This window comes from Prorops nasuta, unplaced genomic scaffold, assembly GCF_024137725.1.
Source record: "Prorops nasuta isolate Cenicafe-Biocafe unplaced genomic scaffold, Cenicafe_Pnas_1.2 PNAS00001, whole genome shotgun sequence".
Lineage (NCBI taxonomy): Eukaryota > Metazoa > Arthropoda > Insecta > Hymenoptera > Bethylidae > Prorops > Prorops nasuta.
Window position 1 is genome coordinate 11,543,124 of NW_027116798.1, and position 24,517 is coordinate 11,567,640.

Below are 24,517 nucleotides of genomic sequence, written 5' to 3' on the forward strand. Positions count from 1 at the left end.
ACGTTATTCGGAGTATTTCTAGTGCAACAGACGTTGTTTGCCAGATAAGTATATCGAGAGCAGCGAAAGAAGAAAAGGAATCTTTAACGAAGACAGAAGAACCAAATGGACTCACAGTATCAGGTGACGGTACATGGAGAAAACGAGGATTTTCGTCATTATATGGTTTAGTTACTCTTATTGGATGGCACACCAGCAAAGTTATTGATTACGTTGTAAAATCAAAATATTGTAAGTCATGTGAACATTGGCAGAAAAAAGAAGAGACAGAAGAATACAAAGAATGGATAGGAAATCATGTTAGTGAATGCCTTGTCAATCACGAGGGATCTGCCGGCAAAATGGAAGTAGATGGTGTTATCGAAATGTTCCAGCGGTCTGTCAATTTACATAATGTTAAATATGCCAATTATATTGGCGATGGCGATTCAAAAACTTTCAAAGGAATTACAGATTCTCAACCTTACGAAGATTTTATTGTAAACAAGAAAGAATGCATAGACCATGTGCTGAAAAGAATGGGTACTCGTCTTCGTGCCGTGAAAAAAAAAACCAAAGGCCTTGGGGGAAAGGGAAAATTAACAGGCAGACTAATTGACGAACTTTCAATTTATTATGGATTAGCCATTCGCCGAAATTCAGATTCAGTAGATAAGATGAGAAGCGCTATTTGGGCTACGCTGGATCATAAATTGTCTACAAATGAAAATCCAAAACACGATAGTTGTCCCATTGGGAAAGACTCGTGGTGCTCATGGCAAAAAGCAAGTGCTACAAATAACCTAGGAAGTTACGAACATAAGCCAGCTATGTCTGTTGATGTATACGAAGCCATCAAGCCAGTGTACGAGGAACTCAGTAATGATAATCTGCTTACACGTTGCATTGGGGGCTATACACAAAACAGAAACGAAAGCTTCAATTCAACGGTGTGGGCGTTGGCTCCAAAGTCAATTTCCAGCGGTAAAATCATATTAGATATAGCAACAAATATTGCTGTTTGTGTCTACAATAATGGCTTTGCATCAATCCTACATATGATTCTCACTATGGGAATGAAAATCGGTCAAAATAGCTACAATATGTGCATAGAAATAGACGCTCACCGCATGAAGCTAGCGGAATGTTCGCGGTCTCGATCTGCAAAAGAGGCCCGCAGTAGCTTAAAAACCATCAGAAAGACAGCCCAAGACCAAAACATAAATTAGGAAGGTCAATTATATGGAGCAGGCATCGCCGAGTGAAGGTAAATATAGATTTTCTAATTATATATTTAAAACTTTAAATGCGTTTTTCTCGGAACTACATTTTTTAAAATGGGCGGAAACAGAACTCGAACAAATCTTTACCAATCGACTTAAAAATTGGACTGTATATTCGAAACTATATTATTTAGAGAACTACGTAGAATTTTTTCGATATGATGCATAGTTTTTAAGTTACAAGCAATTATTAATCATTTTTTCATCCAATTTTCCGATTTTTTCCTCAAACATGCACAACTTTTTCAAAAATCAATATTTTAAAAAAATCCTACGTAGTTCTCTAGATCGTCTTATACATAATCGAAAAATATTTTAGTTTTTGTTCTAGGTCAATAATTGTACGCACTGCGTTTCCGCCCGTGTACCTCTACAACCAAAACACGTCAACGAAGAAGTGCTGTAATGTCGTTATTTTTCGTTTTTTTCCTTTGAAAAAATTATGTGTTATAGTTCATTAATGTAGTAATAAAGTGCCGTTTTTAAAATTTCGAATTGTTTCATTTTTTTGTCAAAAAAAAGAACCAAAATATGTAAATATTTTCCCGCTCTAGAGTGGCCTAACCCCTTAAGGGATACTGCAATTGCCATCCACGGAAGGAGAGCAAATGTTTTTGGGAAATGGTATGATCGAGGATTGAGCGAATGTTTCTAGGTTGTAGTTTATTTGGAATTAAATATTATATTCCCAATGGTAAATTTTATTAGTAGCTTATAAGACCGACTCCTCTGCTCCAACAAGAGCTTGAAAACTGTTGTCTCTCTGTCCTTTTCTAGCCCATACCCGATCCCCCATAAGTCTATCTCCCTCGCACCCATTGTCCCGTCCGCGTAAGTTTACGCGTCGCTCTATCCTTCCCCTTACCGCGCTTCGCGCCGCGAGCGCATAGCAGCGTAGTCCCCAATTCCCCTTACCGCGCTTCGAGCCGCGAGCGCCTAGCAACGAGTCCCGTCCCCTCTCCTTACCGCGCTGACGCCTCGCGCACCTAGCTGCGTTCTCCCCTGCCCGCGCTACTACGGACCCATCGTCGCCGACCCCGCACCGCATCGCCCCGCTGCCGAACCACGAAGCCATAGTGTCGTCGGCTGCTAAGGACGACCACGCAGGATCTTCGCGCAGGAGCTAGCCAGCCAGCTAACACGCGAAGCATAGGAGTAATTAGCCGGAACGGCGAGAATTATGGATCGCGGATTCATACCTAATCAATGATTGGTCCCTGGGTCCCGATCGCAGCTATGCCCAATATGACACCGCGGAATGAGGGGAATAATTGAAAGAACGAAGGAATATATGTCACATTGGACTACACCTTGTTCTACTCTTGGAGCATCAGTGCGTGTTTTAGAAAAGAGAGCTGGGTCGTCGCCGCGAATACTGAAATTCGGCGTATTTCAATATTGCGGGCCCCAGCCATCGATTTGGAATAGTTCTGTGGAGTTCTCGTGGCGGACGTCGTGGGATCGCCGGACATCGTCGTCGGAGCCGCGGAGAATTTTCCTTCCCCTATTCCCTTCCCCCTTTCGCTTTTCCCGGACCGCCTTCTAGCCCGTCGCTTTCCCTGAGCTTTCCCCTAGTTTTCCTTTTAATTTAGTGGTTAATGAATTCATTGTGCGCTTATAATAAGTGTGCCAGGGCATCGCGGGAGGCCTCTCCCCCCGAGATTTCGTAGTGTTAAAATAAAGATTGTGTCCTTGGATTTTTGCCGTGTAGTTATTTGTATTTTCTAACCCGGAATCCTTTCCGCGCGTTACAATATATATATATCGAAAATTGAGATTCTTCTCCTTCATAATCTTTTTCTTCTTCTCCAGGCAGAGTGTATGTCTCGGGCTGAAGTTGGCTGCTTAACGTAGGTTTAGTGACGTCAGTAGATGTGCGAAACAGTGTCAGAGTAAGCTCCAGTCCTGTGGTCGGGTGGGAAGGTTTTTCCAAAAATAAATCTCAAAACACAATTTAAAAAGGGAAGGAAGTCTTCATTCAGAAAATAAATAATTATACAGGGTTTTTCTCTAACAGCGGAACATAGGAGATTTAGTGTTATTTGACTATAGTAAATATGGACTCAAATGAAAGCTTGTTCAAAACCAGTTTAGGAAAAGCTTTAGTTAAATCATGACAGAGGATCATTCCCGGAGATAAATCGGTTTGAAAATTGGGACGGCCAAACTTGCTGTATAAGTTACACGGCAGCGTCGGCGGTATAGACGTGACATTATCTACTTGTATGTACTTGCCTTCGAGACACTACCGTGTCTCTTGATATTACTATAGTCAAATTACTGTTTTCCATTTAATTTAAATATTAAACGTAGTAACCAAGGTTAATTGAGTAAAATGACATTTATAATGGATAATAAAAGCAATTAAACTAAAATAACCATTAAATTGTAACTATCTACGCTTTTATTAATTATAATAATATATAGTAAGTGCTTCATTGCTATAGTTAAATAACACAATCCTATGTTCCGCTGTTAGAGAAAAACCCTGTATACAAAGGTTTACAAAGGTACAGAAAAGCGGGTCGGTGACAGAAGTTCTAAAAGTTTTTGACATTTTCCTATAAACAGTTGGCACTACTGATTAAATGAAATGAAATCTAGATAAATGTACTCTACCTATGAATCGTGGTTGACAATCTGGCATCACTGTTTACGTAAACTATAGTAAACTTTTCAAAATAATGATTGTGTTCTGATTATGAAGGCGAAAAGGTTAATTTAACTTGTTATATGACATGAAGATAAGATTAGCATGGAATACGAGTTCAGATAAGTTAATTTTTCTTGAACATTTACTATTTTTAAGATAATTTAGAACCTGTTTCTTTGTAAAATGAAATTAATTACAGGTTACTTTATGGGCCAAAATATAAATTATACAGAGATAAAAGTATTATTTATACATACCAGCTTTAAAGAAATGGAGAATGAGAGAAAAAATCTTGTGATTAAAACCAAAGACATCAAAACAAAGTTCTAGCAGTTTTATAAATCACACATACAAGAGCTTTTGGAAGGTATAATACAAGACGCAGATACTGGATTTAGTTCAAATGAGATGCAGGCTTAAAGGGATGCTTTCAGATTCAGCTTTAATTTTGTTAAAACTAGATGACTTCCTTTTAAGGTAATGGAGATAGCAGATGCGAATTATAGATTGGGCTAAAAAAAGGTAATAATTATAATAATAATGTTGTAATAGTTTTTAATGTCGATCAGGAATATAGATATATAGAAAGTATAGCAGCTCAATTACAAGTGTTGGAGGAGATTGCGAAGGATGTATTAATGGTAGAAGAGGAATAGCGAAAGGATGATTTATATTAATGCGAAGAGGTTAATGAATTAGAGGTATAAATTATATTAAATAGGTTTTTAATTAGATAAGATTAATATATATATATATATATATATATATATTCTTAAAATAAAAACAATTAAGCGAATAAACAGAAAAAAAATATTCTTTTAGACTATAATGTCCCCAGGGTAGAGTCGCTATGGTGCCGGGTGTAACGAAACGCTTGTCGTCGTACGGACCGAGGGCAACCTTTCTCTGACTGATCGAGAAAACATGGTGCAGCTTCGATCGAATTAAATTTTTATTGCGAGACTGTACGGTGAAATTATCGAAACAACCCTTGTAGTCGTCAAATGTTATATTTCTAGCGATAACGTAACCTTTGACACCTTTGGCTTTTTTAACAATTCTCGTGCAGCACTGCATCTTGAAAGTATACATTTTTGCCCTCAGTCCTACGAACTCGGTCATGATACGACCATTGTTCTCATCCTTCATCAGACCAGGTATATTTTGTTGACTCGTGTCAAGTCATACTGATTATTGTCAGGGTAATCGCTGGTGTCGAATTGCGCGAGATTACGTTTCGTATCCGCGTAAACGTCGTCGCACTCAACACTGTATATCAGACTGTCCGTGTCGGTATACAATGCTCTACATTTACTATTGAATGTAGGAAGCATATAGTCAGTGAAATTTATAAAAGCAAATTTTTGAAATATCTAAAATACTCATTTTCACGTAAATGGGTTTATTAAATTCCGCGGACAATTTAGATAATTGAATCGTGACCAAATTCTCATTCAAAATCGTGAGACTATGAAAATTCGGATCGGCGACACTTTACCTAACTCAAAAGAATATTTAATGACATGCAGTTGGCTACTCTGAAATTATATAGTGTACGAAATGTATAGGATGATGATTATTAGATAATTTTTATACTATAGAGTGTTAGAAATTATCTGCAGGTTAAAATGTTCCGAAATGAGTATGCAAATGTCAAATACGTATGTACCTATAACCTGTATGTAATGATGTTGCACGATAGAAATTATAAATATTAACTAATTAAATTAAAATAAAACGTTACGTAAAATTAATGTTGAAGAATAATTATTTATTAAGTTTATAAACTATTAACATTTTTATATTTTCACTGTTGTAAAACGTCTTTATTTTTGCTAGAATGTAAGAATTCTGAGGAGCTTTAAATTCATCAGATAAGTAATTTGATTTATTAAGTAATGTTAAACTAGAACAAATACCTTTGTGAAAAATTTATGTTATTTATTGCAGATGGTTTGAGAGAAGACTTGAAAGATATACAGAGTTTATCTGTTTTAAATGGTCACTTCTAAGTCCTCAAATCAAATAATATTATACACAACAGAAGAAGAATTTGATATCCTTATTTATACCATGGCTTTATTACTTGCAGCAAGCGGTACAAACTTGATGTTAAGGTAATTGTGCAAACGAATTCATTGATAGGACTTTATAATATTTCCATCACAGTTATATGAAAGGTTATTGTTTGATATTTATAGCATTTCAAGTTTATTGATTATTTAAGAACGGCCATAATAGCACTTGATGGGAATGAAGATACTTTTATTGCAGTATATTAGTTCTTATATTACTATATCAAACTTTATTAAAAACTAACTCCGACTCTATATAGATAATAAAATTTAACATTCAAAGTAATTGCATAACCGTGTCTGTTATTAATAATAAAAAAACTGTCAGATTCTATTTATGAGCTTGTCATAAATATTTCATTATGATTGTTTAATGGAACGGTTATATATATAGGAAGCACTACAAATATCATATCGTTTGGGTAATTTCCTGGAAAATGTAAATTGTACGCTGTCTGCTTCTAAATATGCTGCAAACATCAACTGTTTAATGTAAGTTCCTACATTTGATTTATTTCTTTTGAGCACTATTTTTACATTTTCATATTTTGAAAGCTTATTTATTCATTTTCTGCATAGGTGAACAATAAATTTTTAAGGCAAATTTCATTTGGAATAACCAACATTCTATGGAGAAACACATACATCTAAACTATATGCTCGATCAGTATAGCATTCTGGTCTTGATCATCTGATCTACCTTTATGAAGGTATTCCATCTACAACTGTTAAGTGCAATGAGTATAAATAATTAGCTACAAAGTGCAAATACCTTGTAGTTACTATCCAGATGACTTGCGTAATATCTGATTTTTTAAGTAACATAAATCTAGTTTTATCCAAATCTATGACTCGTATATTGTATGACATATTACTCTTTTTAAATCTTCTTTCAAAGGAATTGCTTCCTATTGTGCTAACGATGAGTAAAATGTAGAATCATTTTTAGAGAAGGTATTAAAAAGAAAATGCAGATTTTCTATCTAGAAAAACGTTTTATTTATTAATAACTTTAAATTTTATTTAATTATTATCATTTTGAAGATACCTATTTTTTAATAAAATTAAATTATCTAAAACTTTTTTGGGTAAATTATTATTTATGATAATAGTCTCAGTTATCTCATCATCGACATTTTTTACCATCTCTTTTTGGCATTTAATATTTCTAATTGATTCGATCATTAGATTCTCTTTATTTTTTCTTAACATTTTTATGTCACTAAAATTATCAATTAATTTCAATACTATTTTAATGTTCTGTGGGTCATTTGGGTTTGCCTCAAGTTCATCCAATTTTTTATATAAATGTAGGATCTCTCTATCAAAGATAATTGTTTTTCTTTTCTTTTCTCTAAAATTATTATACGTATAGCTTGTTGAAATTTGTGAACCTGTACACATATTAATTTGAGTTGTTAGAGTTTTGTCTGATATATTATTTTTGAAAATAGTTCACTCTTTCGTTATAGTGGAATTCATAACTCTTTTTTTATGCCTTTCGTCTTATTTGCTGAAATTATTGAATGTACCTCCTTCTTTGTCAATATCCTTCCTTAAGTCAAGTTGTAATTTTTCTTTTGCTTGCATAATTATTATTTATAATGAAAGGATATAATTTTGTCTCGTGAATTAATAAGGTTTAAATCTATGTTATTAAAAATGATCTTGTATATTCTGTTAAACATTGTACATAAGGAATTTCATAGTTAGATCGTAAAGATTTGCTTAGATTTATTATTTATAAAAGCAATTTCGATTTTTGTAAAAAACATCCTTCCATGTAGAAACAATTTTTAAGAATATTTCTGTATCACAAACACTTTTTCACTGTTTTATTGTCTACCTCTATACCCCCCCCCCCCTCTCTCTTCATTGTATCTCTTTCTGTCTCTCTACGAAAAGTGTCAACACGTTGTTATGGTACATCAAAAGCATTGTTAAATTCAATATTTTTTCATCAAATCTTCAAATTATAGCAACTTTTGAGAGATAAACTTATATAAACGTTTCAATTTTGGCTTATATTATTATATTTTATAACGAAATGTCAACAAGATCAGAAAGAAGATTAAATTTTCGATGAATATCGATATTTTATTAAACGCAGGAAAAATGATAGATTGTTTGTAGATTATTCATCAAGTTATAAACCTTACTTTATTATATTATGAGTGCAATCTGTAATATTAGTTTTATATATGTTACAGATACCTCAGTTGTATAAAATATAAAAAATTGAAGTGTCCAGCTCATGGAATATACTATAACAATCGTTTCCACCTTGCTGATAAAAAACATAATCATGAACCAGACAAACCTGCAAATAAAAGATGCAAATTTTTTGGAAAAATAAAGGAAGCAGTAAATATAAATAAAAATATCAAACCTAATGAGCTTTTAAACATTAAGAAAAAGAGGTAAGTTTTATAGTAAATTTTCAGTGTCTTTCATTTAGGTTTGTTGTTGTTATTAATATATCCATTACCATATTTATTCATAAATTTATCAATATTATATATAGTGAACCATTTGCTAAAGAAAACATACCATTTACAACCTGCAGACGTACACTGCAAAGGTATCTGACAAAAAGTAGAGTAATAAATATAAAATTGAAGAACAATAATTTTTCAAATTTAGCGGCAATATTAAAAATAAATGTAGAATTGGATAATTTGAGAGTGGAGATAATTGAAAGTAATGACAAGGTCGAAAGTTTCATATTTTATAGTCCAAGTTTTTTTAACAAAATTAATGGTGACACAAGCAAGCATATATTCGTTGATGGAACCTTTAAATGTGTTCCCAATTTGAAGGAAAGAAACATGCAACTCCTTTCAATTTTGGTAATAATTGACACTTCACCTGATAAAGTATAAATTATTCTTTATGAAATATTATTTATTTTATTCAAAGATGTTTAGTTTTGTGCTTTATGAATTTTACTTCTCTTTCATTATTGTGTCATAGGTGTTTCCATGTGTATGGATATTAATGCAGCAAAAGCGAACAGAAGATTACATTAAAATCTTTAATTTTCTGAAGGCTAAATTTTCAAATTTTCGACCAAAAACATTTATGGCTGATTACGAGAGAGCACTGTCTATTGTTGCTAAGAGAGTGTTTCCAGAAATAAAAATAAATCATTGCTTCTTTCATTACTCACAAGTAGGTTCCAAATTTGTATATTTATATATGCAAATAGTTATCAGAACGTAGTTTTAAAGGCATAAATTCAGATTAATTCATTAAAATGTCTGGTAATTTAATTTTAGGCTTTAATGAAAAAAGCGCAAGCTTTATCGCTAGTGAGTAAAGTTAACAATAAAAATAAATATCCAGAGAGATATAGAATCTTAAAAAGATTGACTCTTTTGGCCCTTTTGCCTCCAATATATATTAAACCAGTTTTTGAATTAATCAAAACGGAAACAATTTGAATTTCAAACATTATTCAATAGTTATTTCAAATATTATGAATTATATTGGATAAATAAAGTGACCCCAAATAATTACAGTGTTTATGAATGTAAAGACAGAACAAACAATTATTGTGAATCCTACCATAGAACACGAAACCAATATTTAGGAAAAAGACCCAACATTAATTTATTTTTAAGTAAGCAGTAAAATTATATTCGATTTAAAATAAGTCAATTTTCTTCTATGTACACTTTAACTTTTCTATATATGAAGTATTTTTTTAATTATAATAACATCTTTAATAATATACATTTAGGTAATCTTCGATTCTTCTATACAAATTCTTCTCTATAATAATATTTTTCATTAAATTGTCTTCCCTAGATCACATAAACCTTTTATCCTACAAAAGCGAAGAAAAGTTAGAAGATAAACAAAGTAATTTTAGAGAAAAGTAAAGAAAAACAATTATTTTTGATAGAGAGATCCTACATTTATATAAAAAATTGGATGAACTTGAGGCAAACCCAAATGACCCACAGAACATTAAAATAGTATTGAAATTAATTGATAATTTTAGTCACATAAAAATTTTAAGAATGAATGAAGAGAATCTAATGACCGAATCAATTAGAAATATTAAATGCCAAAAAGAGAAGGTAGAAAATGTCGATGATGAGATAACTGAGACTATTATCATAAATAATAATTTACCCAAAAAAGATTTAGATAATTTAATTTTATTAAAAAATAGGTATCTTCAAAATGATAATAATTAAATAAAATTTAAAGTTATTAATAAATGAAACGTTTTTCTAGATAGAAAATCTGCATTTTCTTTTTAATACTTTCTCTAAAAATGATTCTACATTTTACTCATCGTTAGCACAGTAGGAAGCAATTTCTTTGAAAGAAGATTTAAAAAGAGTAATATGTCATACAATATACGAGTCATAGATTTGGATAAAACTAGATTTATGTTACTTAAAAAATCAGATATTACGCAAGACATCTGGATAGTAACTACAAGGTATTTGCACTTTGTAGCTAATTATTTATACTCAATGCACTTAACAGTTGTAGATGGAATACCTTCATATAGGTAGATCAGATGATCAAGACCAGAATGCTATACTGATCGAGCATATAGTTTATATGTATGTTTTTCTCCATAGAATGTTGGTTATTCCAAATGAAATTTGCCTTAAAAATTTATTGTTCACCTATGCAGAAAATGAATAAATAAGCTTTCAAAATATGAAAATGTAAAAAATTGCTCAAAAGAAATAAATCAAATGTAGGAACTTACATTAAACAGTTGTTATTTGCAGCATATTTAGAAGCAGACAGCGTACAATTTACATTTTCCAGGAGATTACCCAAACGATATGATATTAGTAGTGTTCCTATATATATAACCGTTCCATTAAACAATCATAATGAAATATTTATGACAAGCTCATAAATAGAATCTGACAGTTTTTTTATTATTAATAACAGACACGGTTATGCAATTACTTTGAATGTTAAATTTTATTATCTATATAGAGTCGGAGTTAGTTTTTAATAAAGTTTGATATAGTAATATAAGAACTAATATACTGCAATAAAAGTATCTTCATTCCCATCAAGTGCTATTATGGCCGTTCTTAAATAATCAATAAACTTGAAATGCTATAAATATCAAACAATAACCTTTCATATAACTGTGATGGAAACATTATAAAGTCCTATCAATGAATTCGTTTGCACAATTACCTTAACATCAAGTTTGTACCGCTTGCTGCAAGTAATAAAGCCATGGTATAAATAAGGATATCAAATTCTTCTTCTGTTGTATATAATATTATTTGATTTGAAGACTTAGAAGTGACCAATTAAAACGGATAAACTCTGAATGTCTTTCAAGTCTTCTCTCAAACCATCTGCCATAAATAACATAAATTTTTCACAAAGGTATTGGTTCTAGTTTAACATTACTTAATAAATCAAATTACTTATCTGATGAATTTAAAGCTCCTCGGAATTAGAACATTCTAGCAAAAATAAAGACGTTTTACAACAGTGAAAATATAAAAATGTTAATAGTTTATAAACTTAATAAATAATTATTCTTCAAGGATAATTTTACGTAACACTTTTTTTTAATTTAATTAGTTAATATTTATAATTTCTATCGTGCAGCATCATTACATACAGGTTATAGGTACATACGTATTTGACATTTGCATCAGTGATGATAGAAAGCGGGTATTCGTTCCCCCCACTATGCAACCATAGGCTCACTACGACTCCGAAAGCCTTCTGGAAATTCTGGCATGCGTGAGACATCCCCACTCGTGTCCCTTCTCGCTGATCACACAGCGATGCATACGTATCTCGGCTTCCGTCGCTTGACTTCGGCTAGCTTCGTTGAACGTAGAAGTACGAAAGAGAGCGGTATACTTTTCTCGGACCTCTCTTTCTCGTGCTCGATCTTCGTTCCTTTAGCCAACGAGCAAAGCCGAGCTAGCCGAAGCAAATTAAGAAATGTCTTCTTTGGCAGCTATGATAAAAAAGCTGGCCACGTTGAATGAATATTAAAATAATATTTATAAGCAGCCATTAACTTATTAGATTTTATAATAAATAAGGAAATGCGATGATTTTACTTAAAATTGATCAATTTTGTTGAGACTCATATGTTACGTATTATTGTTAAAAATATTTCATTTTCTTAATTTATTATTTAATCTAGTAGATTAATGGTAATAAAAAAAAAAATCATTATGAAAAAAAAATTTTTAAAAATTGCACGAGTCTTCGGGAATCGAACTCGAGCCCGCGATAACAGCAGGCAAGCGCCCAACCATCTACGCTATGGCACTTATTTGGCAGCTTAGAAGCAAAGTCGCAAGTCGCTTGTTAAAGCGATGGAACCTTTCTCTATTAAGTTTAATTTCCAGAAGAAATGATTAATTATAATCTTATATTTATTTACTTCGTATTTCTTTTCATAATAAAACAAAATATTTTGTTTACATATTTCTAAACATTAATGACTTTAACAGCTGTAGCGTCAAAAAGTGACTGTAACATTGCGGAGAACATTTTTGAAAGCTGCAGAATTAAAAATAAGTAACCCAAGAATCGTATTTGGTATTTAATATGTCATTCCTATTGCAATCTATTTAATTTAAAATACCTCATAAATAGAAAAACGATTAATCGTTCTTAACAAGTAAAAGCACGTAGCTTACAAAGATTAAGTCGATATTTATAATAGATAATATATGAAAATAAATAAATTGTGATCGATTTGTTGCATTTTCAAATATTAGTATCGCATAATTAAAAGAGGTAGTGCAAAAGTGGATGAACTAGTCTAAAGGATCGATATCGCAATTTTGGCAGATCATCGAATAGTTCTTCCCGATCTTTCTCCTTTAATTTGTACAATTTCTGAGAAATAAGCATCGTTTGCTAATTTTGATTTTCTCCTTCCGTACGAACATTAAGGTACGGGTACACGGCGCGTAAAGTGCCTTTTTGAGCCGGAAAAATTGCTTTTATCGAAAAAAGTTGTTTAGACATTGTAGAAAGTAGACATTTATGGCTACATATAGATATGCTTATTTCTCAGAAATTGTATAAATTAAAGTAGAAAGATCGGGAGGAACTATTCGATGATTTGCCAAAATTGTGACATCGATCCTTTAGACTAGTTCATCCACTTTTGCACTACCTCTTTTAATTATGCGATACTAATATTTAAAAATGCAAAAAATCGATCACAATTTATTTATTTTCATATATTATCTATTATAAATATCGACTTAATCTCTGTCAGCTACGTGCTTTTACTTGTTAAGAACGATTAATCGTTTTTCTATTTATGAGGTATTTTAAATTAAATAGATTGCAATAGGAATGACATATTAAATACCAAATACGATTCTTGGGTTACTTATTTTTAATTCTGCAGCTTTCAAAAATGTTCTCCGCAATGTTACAGTCACTTTTTGAAGCTACAGCTGTTAAAGTCATTAATGTTTAGAAATATGTAAACAAAATATTTTGTTTTATTATGAAAAGACATACGAAGTAAATAAATATAAGATTATAATTAATCATTTCTTCTGGAAATTAAACTTAATAGAGAAAGGTTCCATCGCTTTAACAAGCGACTTGCGACTTTGCTTCTAAGCTGCCAAATAAGTGCCATAGCGTAGATGGTTGGGCGCTTGCCTGCTGTTATCGCGGGCTCGGGTTCGATTCCCGAAGACTCGTGCAATTTTAAAAAATTTTTTTTTTCATAATGATTTTTTTTTTATTACCATTAATATACTAGATTAAATAATAAATCAAGAAAATGAAATATTTTTAACAATAATACGTAACATATGAGTCTCAACAAAATTGATCAATTTTACGTAAAATCATCGCATTTCCTTATTTATTATAAAATCTAATAAGTTAATGGCTGCTTATAAATATTATTTTAATATTCATTCAACGTGGCCAGCTTTTTTATCATAGCTGCCAAAGAAGACATTTCTTAATTTGCTTCGGCTAGCTCGGCTTTGCTCGTTGGCTAAAGGAACGAAGATCGAGCACGAGAAAGAGAGGTCCGAGAAAAGTATACCGCTCTCTTTCGTACTTCTACGTTCAACGAAGCTAGCCGAAGTCAAGCGACGGAAGCCGAGATACGTATGCATCGCTGTGTGATCAGCGAGAAGGGACACGAGTGGGGATGTCTCACGCATGCCAGAATTTCCAGAAGGCTTTCGGAGTCGTAGTGAGCCTATGGTTGCATAGTGGGGGGAACGAATACCCGCTTTCTATCATCACTGATTTGCATACTCATTTCGGAACATTTTAACCTGCAGATAATTTCTAACACTCTATTGTATAAAAATTATCTAATAAGCCTCATCCTACACTTTTCATACACTATATAATTTCAGAGTAGCCAACCGCAAGTCATTAAATATTCTTTTGAGTTAGGTAAAGTGTCGCCGACCCGAAAATTCGGTTTGGAAATAAGGGATTCCGCCCCGTATCTTCCATCCCACTTGGCTACGAGCCTCACGTCAACTCTATTCCTCACGTTCTCCAACGTTTTGCCGAAACCCGCGTTGTTCATCAACTTAAAGAGATTCTTCTCAAATTCGTTAGTAGACACGGTGCGTAAACGCGTGTTCAGCTCGATGTTATTGCGTAGCCAAGTGGACTGCTGAAACGTTAAGCCGCGATGTATGCATTTCAACACGAGTCCATTACGAATACATTGTTGCAGAGCGCGATAATGTATTACGTAACGCGTCTTATCGTTTAGAGTAGCCAACAGCTTCTCCTGGCTGGCGCCTGGCGGTTTCTCGCACACCATGCAGAACGGTAGGTCCGCGTGTTTGTCGTGAAGCTCGCGCGGATACTCGAAATCGACCTCCAAAATATAACCCTCGGGGTGATCCGAAAATATAACGGAGACATCGAGATTGGCAGCGTCCTTGATCCATCGGAATCCAGGGGTGGGCAGCGGCTGACACATTGCCCACCCATACAGATTGTTTACGTCGAATACATGAGATATTTCGACGGTTCCGCCGGATCGTCGTCCCGCATGTACCGATTGTTGGCCCTTTCGTAGCGGTGGGAGCATTGACTCAAACCACCGCGTATACCGCGCTCCAAGAACAGCAACATATCCACGTCCGTGAAAAGCTCCAGCCTGATTCCCGTATGCTTCAACATCGCGTCCTAGGTGAAGCCCAGAAGCGTATAATAATGGGCTGGATCCAAGTTATAATTTAGCATGCAACTATTGCGAAAACTTTCGAAAATGTCGATCAACAATAGGACATCGGTCTTCAAGTACAGGTCACTGTACTCCCCAAGTGTGCGCATCTCGAATTTGGTCCATACCTCTACGGCATGATTGTATGCTTCCTCGCTGATATCACTGTCCGTCAGTCTATTGCGAAACGACTGGCGCGGTGGTAAGCCGTCTCTTCCAATCGAACCGCACTATCTATATAGTCGTAAGGAAAAATACCTTTCCTCGTAAACAACTTAAACTGTTCGATGCTCAAGTCCGAAAATTGTGACCCCAAATTTGTCAGCTGAGATTCCGCCAAATACGAGCTCAATTTGTCCAAACTGGAGGCCATAAATTTGAACGAATCGATAAATCTCAGCCGTATATTATAATTTCGCAAATATTTGGTAAATGAAATGTATTTTTCCTTATGCACAGGCAGCAGATATACCGATCCCTCATACAAATTAGCGATCGTCTCGAGAATAAAATGCGAATCATAGCCGGAAAAATTGTGGAAAATCACTGGAATGACATGCGAATCTTTAAAATTTAAATTACAATTATAGTGAGCCGGTCCTCTGTATCTGCCGGTCAGATGATCGTGATCGCGAATTCGAAGTTGATTCGGAAGAAACGGCTTTTTGCATATATGACAATTGGGGTCATTATAGTAACGCGATCGTTCGGTAAGACTAAGAATACGCATGGGCACGATAGTCCCCAGTTTCTCGCTCGCGATGCGCGCAATGACTTCGAGCTCGCGTACGAACCATTCGATGCAGTCGGTACCCCGATGTGCATCGTATCTCGAGAGTGACGCATCGCGAGCACTTTTTAAATAATAGCCTACACTTATAGGTTCATGTTTCTGATAAATATTATTACTACTACTACTACTACTGTTAGATTGTTCAACTTTTGATAATATGCACTCGAGATCCGCGTATACGATGAAAGGCATTCGTTCCCCATTTTTGATGTTCTTGAAGGAAACCCAGCGATCCTCGGACTTGCTCGGTAGCATAAAGCGGAGATTATCGTTGAGCTGCGCGCAATTCTGCTCACGGATTCGAGCCACACCACTGTACGGAAGTAGTGGAGACACCTAAAAAAAAAAAAAAAATAAAATTAATATAAAACATATGCAGTTATATATGTATTTTTTCAGTATTATTAATACATATCGATGGCATATATAATGTGCAATTTTTTTCTTTGTGAATCGGTTTCGCACCAGTCTCGAGAGAATCCTTATGCACATAAAATTTGTAGCTCCCTGTTCAATGCTAACGAGAAGAAGATTAGCATGTCTCGATCTCTTCTTGTTCGTCACCTGAAGAGGTACAATTCTGATTTTTGCGTCGGTGTTTTGCTCTTCATTCTCCAAGGTAAAGATGTTTACCGACACGTCATTATCCGTCTCGAATTTCGGGATCTGTTTTCGCGTAGCGGAAAGGTTATGCTACCGACGTCTAAAACAGTCCGAAAATGTGGATAAGAGGACGTGCGCTTTGGATTAGCCGTCGGTTTTGCCGGATATAGTGCCACCGTCACGGAATACGCGAAACATGCATTATCACTAGTTTCGAAACTTATCAGAGCTTTCCTACTTGTGATAGCAGATGACAGATTAATTCTACAACCCGCGTGCAACGGATTAAAACGATTAATGTTAACTAGTACATAATAGATTTTTTGTAAAGCCCATCCACTATTATTCTCTTGAAACTCACTTAATTTATCATAATAACGTCTAAAATATTTTTCCCATACAAATCATTAAAATTATCAGTTCTATACAATATTGCGTTAGTCGTACTAATGTTTTTTTTCATCACTATTGTCTTTGGAGATGAATTGTCCGTTAAATACACAATTAACCTAAATACTATTAGCACTAACAAATACCTTATCTACATGCACACACACTAATACTTCCGCGTCTACTAAAAAATCCTTCAGCTCTATATAATTACTATTAAATACCATACCGCTGCATATTCGACTTCGAAACGCCGAATCAAGCTCCTCCCAGATAAGTCCTTGTACGTCATTACTACAACCAGCATCTGATTTAATATAATTCAGTTCTCTCTACGCTCGTAGCAATAGACACTTTATACACGCGATTTCGGCGAAATACTTTTGACGCGTTCCAACAGGCAAAGATCGATCCGCGTTGCTCAATCGTCAAATATGCTCGCGACATTCTAGTATCCATGCATCGTATTCGTTCGCACTATTAATTGTAAAAAATTTCTACGTAAATTAGTAGACATTTTTTGTTTTTAAAAAAAAATTAATTATTAAAAAAATTTAAGATTCTGTCATACGATAGACAACAACAACAATAAATTAATAATTGTGAATACGTCTCTCGCGAAGAGTTACGCTTATTATATCGAATAGAAAATGGGAGTAGGGGTGTTATAATATCTACACATCACATTGTTTCGTGTGAGATGCATACTGACATCGATATTCTTAGATATACATTGTTATCAAATTTTTTAATTTTTTAAATTTTTTTACAGAAGTCATTTATTTCTATATATATATATATATATATTGATCATATACATATTTCATAAGGTCTCTTCTCGTTGCCTACACTTTTTACACTTTGTGCACTTTTTAGAGTGTCAACTTATACAATGGACAAAGACAGAAATACGGAAAGTGTAGAAAGTGTTAAAAATGTAGGCCAACGAGAACAGACCTATATAATAGATATTTTGCAGTGAACATATACCATAATGATTCATATACTTGGGTAATGGTGATTCGATATTTTTACTCCCTCTAAGACCAAAGTTACCCCACCCTCATTCCTTCACATTGTGCATATTTTCTAAGTTGCAAATTTTTTTCAACCAATCATATTTCTTCCGTCCTTTCACGAATATCCAACCTTCCTCGTATGACGTTACATACTTTCTTAAAACATTTTTATACTTGTAATAAGGTGAATAACCGTAGGTCCAATTGAATCCATGTAGATTAAAATAAAGCCAACTTAAAAACAAAAATTATATACAAAACGTTATATTTTTTATCGTTTAAAAAAAAATACTTACTCATTCTGTTTTCTCTCGAGATCGCTTAACCAAGCTTCTTGAAATGGTGGTGAAAATACATTGTGATACACTTCATTATCACGCAGCACCGCAAATTCTTTTATTACAAAACTTTTGTCGGTCAATACAAAACCTTGAAAATCAACGAATGTCGGTGTCATTATCGTCAGTCGATCAATGCAATACTGAACGATCCTTTTTTTATCGCATTTAAGAAATTTCTTTTCCCCTTCTATAAGGATGACAGATATGTTAAATGTATTAAAATTCAATGTTTTTTTTGGAGAGGGGGTAATTTCTAAGATTTTTTTCCATTGTGATTGTGACCTATAGGTTCATCACAGTATAATTCAATAGGAAAAAAAAATCTTTCGGAGATTATGCAGAGGGCATATCTTTTTTGATTAAGAAAGAATGGACTCCTTATCAAATGTAACTTTATATTTAAAAAAAAACGATAAAGACTTTCTTTCTCTCTACGGGGATTTCTTCGGAAGCTTCATTTCAGTTTGTTTCTTTTTCTTCGTCGAAAATAGCGGGCGCAACAATGCATATAATAGCACACATAATGGATATAGAAGGTTTCTTAGTTTATAAAAAAGAACTTAAATATAAAGATATAGCTATAATTGATTTAACAAGTAACCAAATTTCTTACGCATCTTTTCGTTTACGTGACACTATTAACAACCTTAGTGAGAAAGACAAAAAAACTGTGTGGTATTTGCTCAATATGGTGCATGGTATAAAATACAGTGATACGGGATTCGAGAAATACGAGCAGGAGGATGTTGAAGGTTTTATTAGAGATTGCTTAATCTGCGAGAATCCCGTAGTAGCCTACAAGGGAGCGAATATTGAAAAAAATATATTGAATAGGATGAAGGTAGAGAATATTAATTTAGAAATATATGGTTGTCCTAAGTTTAAGGATTTAATTAAATTATATGATTTTGAAAAAACACCGTGTAATCAAGAGACACGGTAGTGTCTCGACGGCAAGTACATATAAAAGTAGATAATGACATGTCTATACCGCCGAGCACTACCGTGTAACTTATACAGCAAGTTTAGCCGTTCAAATTTGCAAACCAATTTAATTCTATGAATGATCAATTGTCATGATTTAAGTGAAGCTTTACTTAAAATGGTTTTGAAAACCCTTTCATTTGAGCCAACGAACATGAAAATCGGTTCACGCAATTCAAAGATATTATACTCTGTTATCTATATATATTCCGAAATAACATTTTTCTCCTTCCTCATCTCTTTTTCCAGCCAAAATGTATGTCCCGGGCTGAAGTTGGCCGCTAAGGAAAGTGACGTCATTTTCACAACGCTTCCAACATAATATACTCAACGACCAAACTATATATGTTTGTGAACTGTCAATTAGGCGACTATATTGAACTGTGTAAATTGTAATGTGAGGTTATTTTTATTTAATGCAGTGAGGTTATTCATCGTGTTGCGATATTGCATCTGTTAATTTCTACAATCACAAATAATTCAATTAAGAGTGACTGAAGGATTCGCGAATTAGATAAGTATAACATTATATTTTACAATACAGGATGTAGTATACTTTGTGATACTTTGTGGTATTTCTTTTTCAGATTAAATTAAGACAGAACATTTTCATATTCATTGATGAGAATAGAACTGACTGGATTAAATAAGATTAATATTTACAACTCTCTGCCAATGAGAAGCATACTTTCAACATTAATGTGCATCGGTCATTATCAGGAGGATATTAATTGAAAGAAATTGTTAAAGTATTTAATAATCATATGCTCGACTTCCAGGTGTGGAAATCTTTAATAAAATTTATGTTTAACTTTTTCTCTTTTTAAACTGATATGGATATCAATTGTTCGATAGGTTATATCATTTATGCAAACAAATATTTCAGACTAAATTATAGTAATGCTTGTTTGGAAAATATGAAGCATTCCGATGAACCTTCATCTACGTAAAGTACAAGTTGACTAGTGTTTGGATTTAAGCTAATTATACGATAATAGATGTTTACAAAAGATGCAAAGACAACCAAATATTACAGAAGTTAGGTCACCAAGCAATAAAGAAGATGGAGATGGGGCAACATCAAATACTGGTAAGTAACTGAGATGCTTCACGTTCCTTCAAATATTTATTTTCTTTGAAGATTAAGATTGTTCAATGATGAATTTGATTTCAGGCTTACTCATAGTGTTATCATTTAGTATTTTACAGTCATTGTGCAAGTGTATTATAGTAAATAGTAATACTTGTGCTTTGACTTAAATACATTTGGTACAATTGAATTAGAAAACCAAAGAAGAAGGTTCGCTCACATATTGACTATTGGAGTTGAATCAAACATTGGGCTTTTCACTCCAGCATTCTGATACTTGAAATAGGCAAAGATGAAAGAATTGAAAGATTGGCAAAGTAAGAATAAGCCAATTTCCAGAAAAACGTCGCCCATTGCTCAGCCATAATTTAAGGATGAAATTCATTAGATGAAATTCTGTAAAATTGAGTTAGTACCTGCTGATTGTTTTCCTCCGTTACCTATGCTAGTATTCTAGGCCAAAGGCAGTATACTAGTTATTGGTATGGATGAAAAAATGCACGTTTATTCTCAATTGAAACTTAGTCCAAAAATTAATGGTTTCCACTCCATTATGCAGCACCAGAAATCCGACCAGTTTTAACAGTGTATAGGGATTAGCGAAATGAACATCTGAGGACTCTGACACAGGAAATATTATAAGGACGACTCGCCAATGTATCTCCTTTGTCACCTTTGTCAAGAATTAGCAGCATAAATGTGAGAGTAATTGGTGATAAAAAGAAATGTGGTATGCAAAACGACAATGTCAGCCTTAATTATATGCTTGATTGTAGTTAATTTAAAGCTTTGCGAATTGCTCGTCCAGTCTTGCCCCAGTATCAACTCAAGTAGTTGATGAAACTAGTGAAGTCTGGCAAGGTCAGATGGTGGTAAAAAGTCAAATGTTGATAAACAGAAAATGTAAATTAATTAAAACATACATTTTACTTAATTATTTTTATGTTGAAAGTATGTTTATTGATTGTGAAAAATATAATCAAACTTTTATTATAGTGAAACTGAAAATATTAAACAAGTAGCCGGGACATTAATCATGAAGTTCATTTATGCAGAATGCATTACAAATATCAATAAATTCAATGTGTTGACTGTGATATTTTTTCAATATTAATATATATTATTTTATTAGTTAAGCGCTGCTGTATCAAAAAATGAGAAGTGTGGAAATTTTCTTTAAATTCTATAGAAAAATTAAAAGAATTATTTAATTTTTTAAATATTATACTCTTACAAAACGGTTATAAAATCCCACAAAAAACATACTTCGCCTGTAAAAAAAGGCGGCAAGTACATAAACCATCTAGCATAAATAATATAGTAATCTTATCCAATTAAAAAAAGTAGTGAAATCCAAATATTAGGCAAGTGTATTTTTTCACCTTAGCAAAAGTTAAATTTTTGAAAAAAAAAGGAACAAAAAGTTACTTGCCGGGCCCGTAATGTCCATGCACAGTGATAAATAGAATCGTCTGTGGTTCGGCTGACTTCACTCTGTATTTAACATGAAATTTGCTGTACTACGCTCTAGCTGAATCTCACACACGATTCAATTTCCCACTATGCATGGACATTACGGGCCCGGCAAGTAACTTTTTGTTCCTTTTTTTTTTCAAAAATTTAACTTTTGCTAAGGTGAAAAAATACACTTGCCTAATATTTGGATTTCACTACTTTTTTTAATTGGATAATTTTACTATATTATTTATGCTAGATGGTTTATGTACTTGCCGCCTTATTTTCCAGGTGAAGTCTGTTTTTTGTGGGATTTACATGTTCGGGAGAGGAACTTGGACAATGTACGTATCCACTGTCCGTACGACGAGATGTAAGTTTTTGCTAAATGGATACAAGCAAAAATGTGATTCTTTCAAACTCATCGAAAAAAAAAAAAATAAATAAAAAAATAATTAGAGAAATAAAGAGAAGAAAACAAGTCCTCAAAACTTCATTCAATTTTATACTGTCGTCGGTGCAGCACACAGTAAGAAAAATTAAGCTGCGAAAAGTGTAAATTAATTATGATTCAAGAGGATATTGTTCCTCTTTCGCCTACTCTTCCCAGAGAATTGACAGAGAAATACGTCAATCGAATTAACGATTTTTTCAATCGTTTCTTCGAAGAGTATAAACGGAAACTGCATTATTATTTGCATAAAAACTGTAAGTATTTATTTTATAATTTTTTTTCCTTTTCATAATTATTACCTGTTTGTATGTTTAAAATAAAGTGAAGAAAGGCGAAGAGAAACAGACTGAGGAAGATATTGAGTTAAAGGAGACGAAGATGGAAGATGAAGATGAAGAGGAGAAAAAAATAGAGGAGAAGGAAGAAAAGAAGGAGAAGGAAGAAGAAGATATTGAGTCAAAGCAAACGAAGAAGGAAGAAGTGGAAGAGGAGAAAAAAGTAGAGGAAGAAGAAGAGGAGGAGGAAAAAGATATTGCGTTAAAGCAGACTAAGAAGGAAGAAGAGGAAAAACATTTCTTTTTCTTTTATTAAATTATTTTATACAACAGTTTAAAAACATACATTAATTATTCTTTTATCAAATAAATTGAAAAAATATCATTGTAAATATACCTTTTACTACTTTATCTAGAGTAAACGGAAAGAAAGCTAATACGTATTGATAAAAAAATATAAACTTCTCTCCACATTGATAAAGAGATGCAAACTTCATAGAGAGTAGAGAGAAAGAAAGAAAGAGAGAGAAAAGATTTGAATAAGGAGGAGGAGAGCACTCGTAACTTCAGTATTAATTCAAACACCATGAGCTCCGCAAGGAAAATGGATTTACTAGAAAAAGATGGACTGTATTGGACTTGGAAAAGACATGTGTTCCAGTGGGAAATATAAAACTATATGTGCATGATCAAAAGCAACAACAACATCAACAGGCAGTGCAAAGAGGTCGTCGATGGGTACCTGAGCAGCACCAGCCACTACGGCAGCCACATTCGCTGCCCAAAGCCCTGCAGATGCTGCCCGCAGCAGACCAACCTGCAATCTTACGTAGGCTGCAATTATTATTACGGTTACGTAATATGCAGTCGATGTGAGCATGTGGGTTTTGTGACAGTCACCACCAATCGGTAAGAGTTAATAAAAGTCAAGACTAATAAAAAAATAATTAATAAATAAATAATTTTCTCTTTAATTATAAATGCTGTTACCGTTTGGGAGCTCTGGAACGACGTGAGCCGAGTGTCAGCGAATATGTATTTAAATAAAGTGGGTTTTTTTATGCCGAAAGGCTTTTTCCCATAAATTTATGTTTTTAATTAAGTTATCCAAATTTAACCGATCCCTAGATTCCTTAAAAATAATAATAAAAAAGTTATAATGTTAAATGTGTTCTTTCCCTTTCTCTTGCGTCGAGGGCTAGGACGGCGGAACGCTTTCTACCTACGGGGGGGGGGGGGGCGGTCGCGCGCGGGCCTCCAGAAGCGTAAGGACTCGGTTGGGCACCCCCCCCCCCCCCCACCCACTCTAAAAAAATTTTAACGTAAGAGGGTAACGTGGGGGAAACCCCCAACTCTCATCCCAAGAGCGTCAGGATTCGCTTGGGCACCCCATGTACAATGACCGGCAGAAATGGCGTCCCTTGATGCGTTTAGGAACCGCATTTTAGGATCCTTCACTGTATACTCTATTCTGCTAGGCGGAGATAGGGGAATGGAACGCGATAACTATAGTAGTTAGTTTATCTCGCTCTAAATGCGTGAGTGCGAGAGAGAGAGAGCTTTATACGGCATAGCAGGGCAAGCCAGGCGTCCCGAGGCTTATTTCTATCTGTGCCATTGCCTATGGCTATCTCTCTCGCTCGGTAAGAATCATTCGTCCGTCCTTGTTTAGGTCAGTTCTACGCCAATGGATACTCTCTAAAGAAGATTTTCTCAGGCGACACCATTGAAGACTGCGATTACAGCGGGGATTTTAAAATACTGTGCACCTGTCACTGTCAAACGTCAGTATGAAAGATTATTGTCGCTTACAGCGTTTGGTGCAATTAACATTATAAGTCTGGATTATTATGTGATATTCTGTAATGCACATATATATATGTCGAGGTTGATTTAATGTTTTGTTTTGGAGTCCAACGAT

The 24,517-nt window shown here is 33.8% G+C and overlaps 1 protein-coding gene across 1 annotated transcript; it reads left to right on the top strand.

Moving 5' to 3' along the window:
• The first annotated feature begins 323 nt into the window (after window positions 1-323).
• LOC136774165 (uncharacterized) lies at window positions 324-1,208 on the top strand. The gene is made up of 2 exons (XM_066728307.1): window positions 324-1,065; window positions 1,099-1,208. The coding sequence occupies exons 1-2, from the start codon at window positions 342-344 to the stop codon at window positions 1,206-1,208; spliced, it is 834 nt and encodes a 277-aa protein (XP_066584404.1). The 5' UTR covers window positions 324-341.
• The last annotated feature ends 23,309 nt before the right edge of the window (window positions 1,209-24,517 follow it).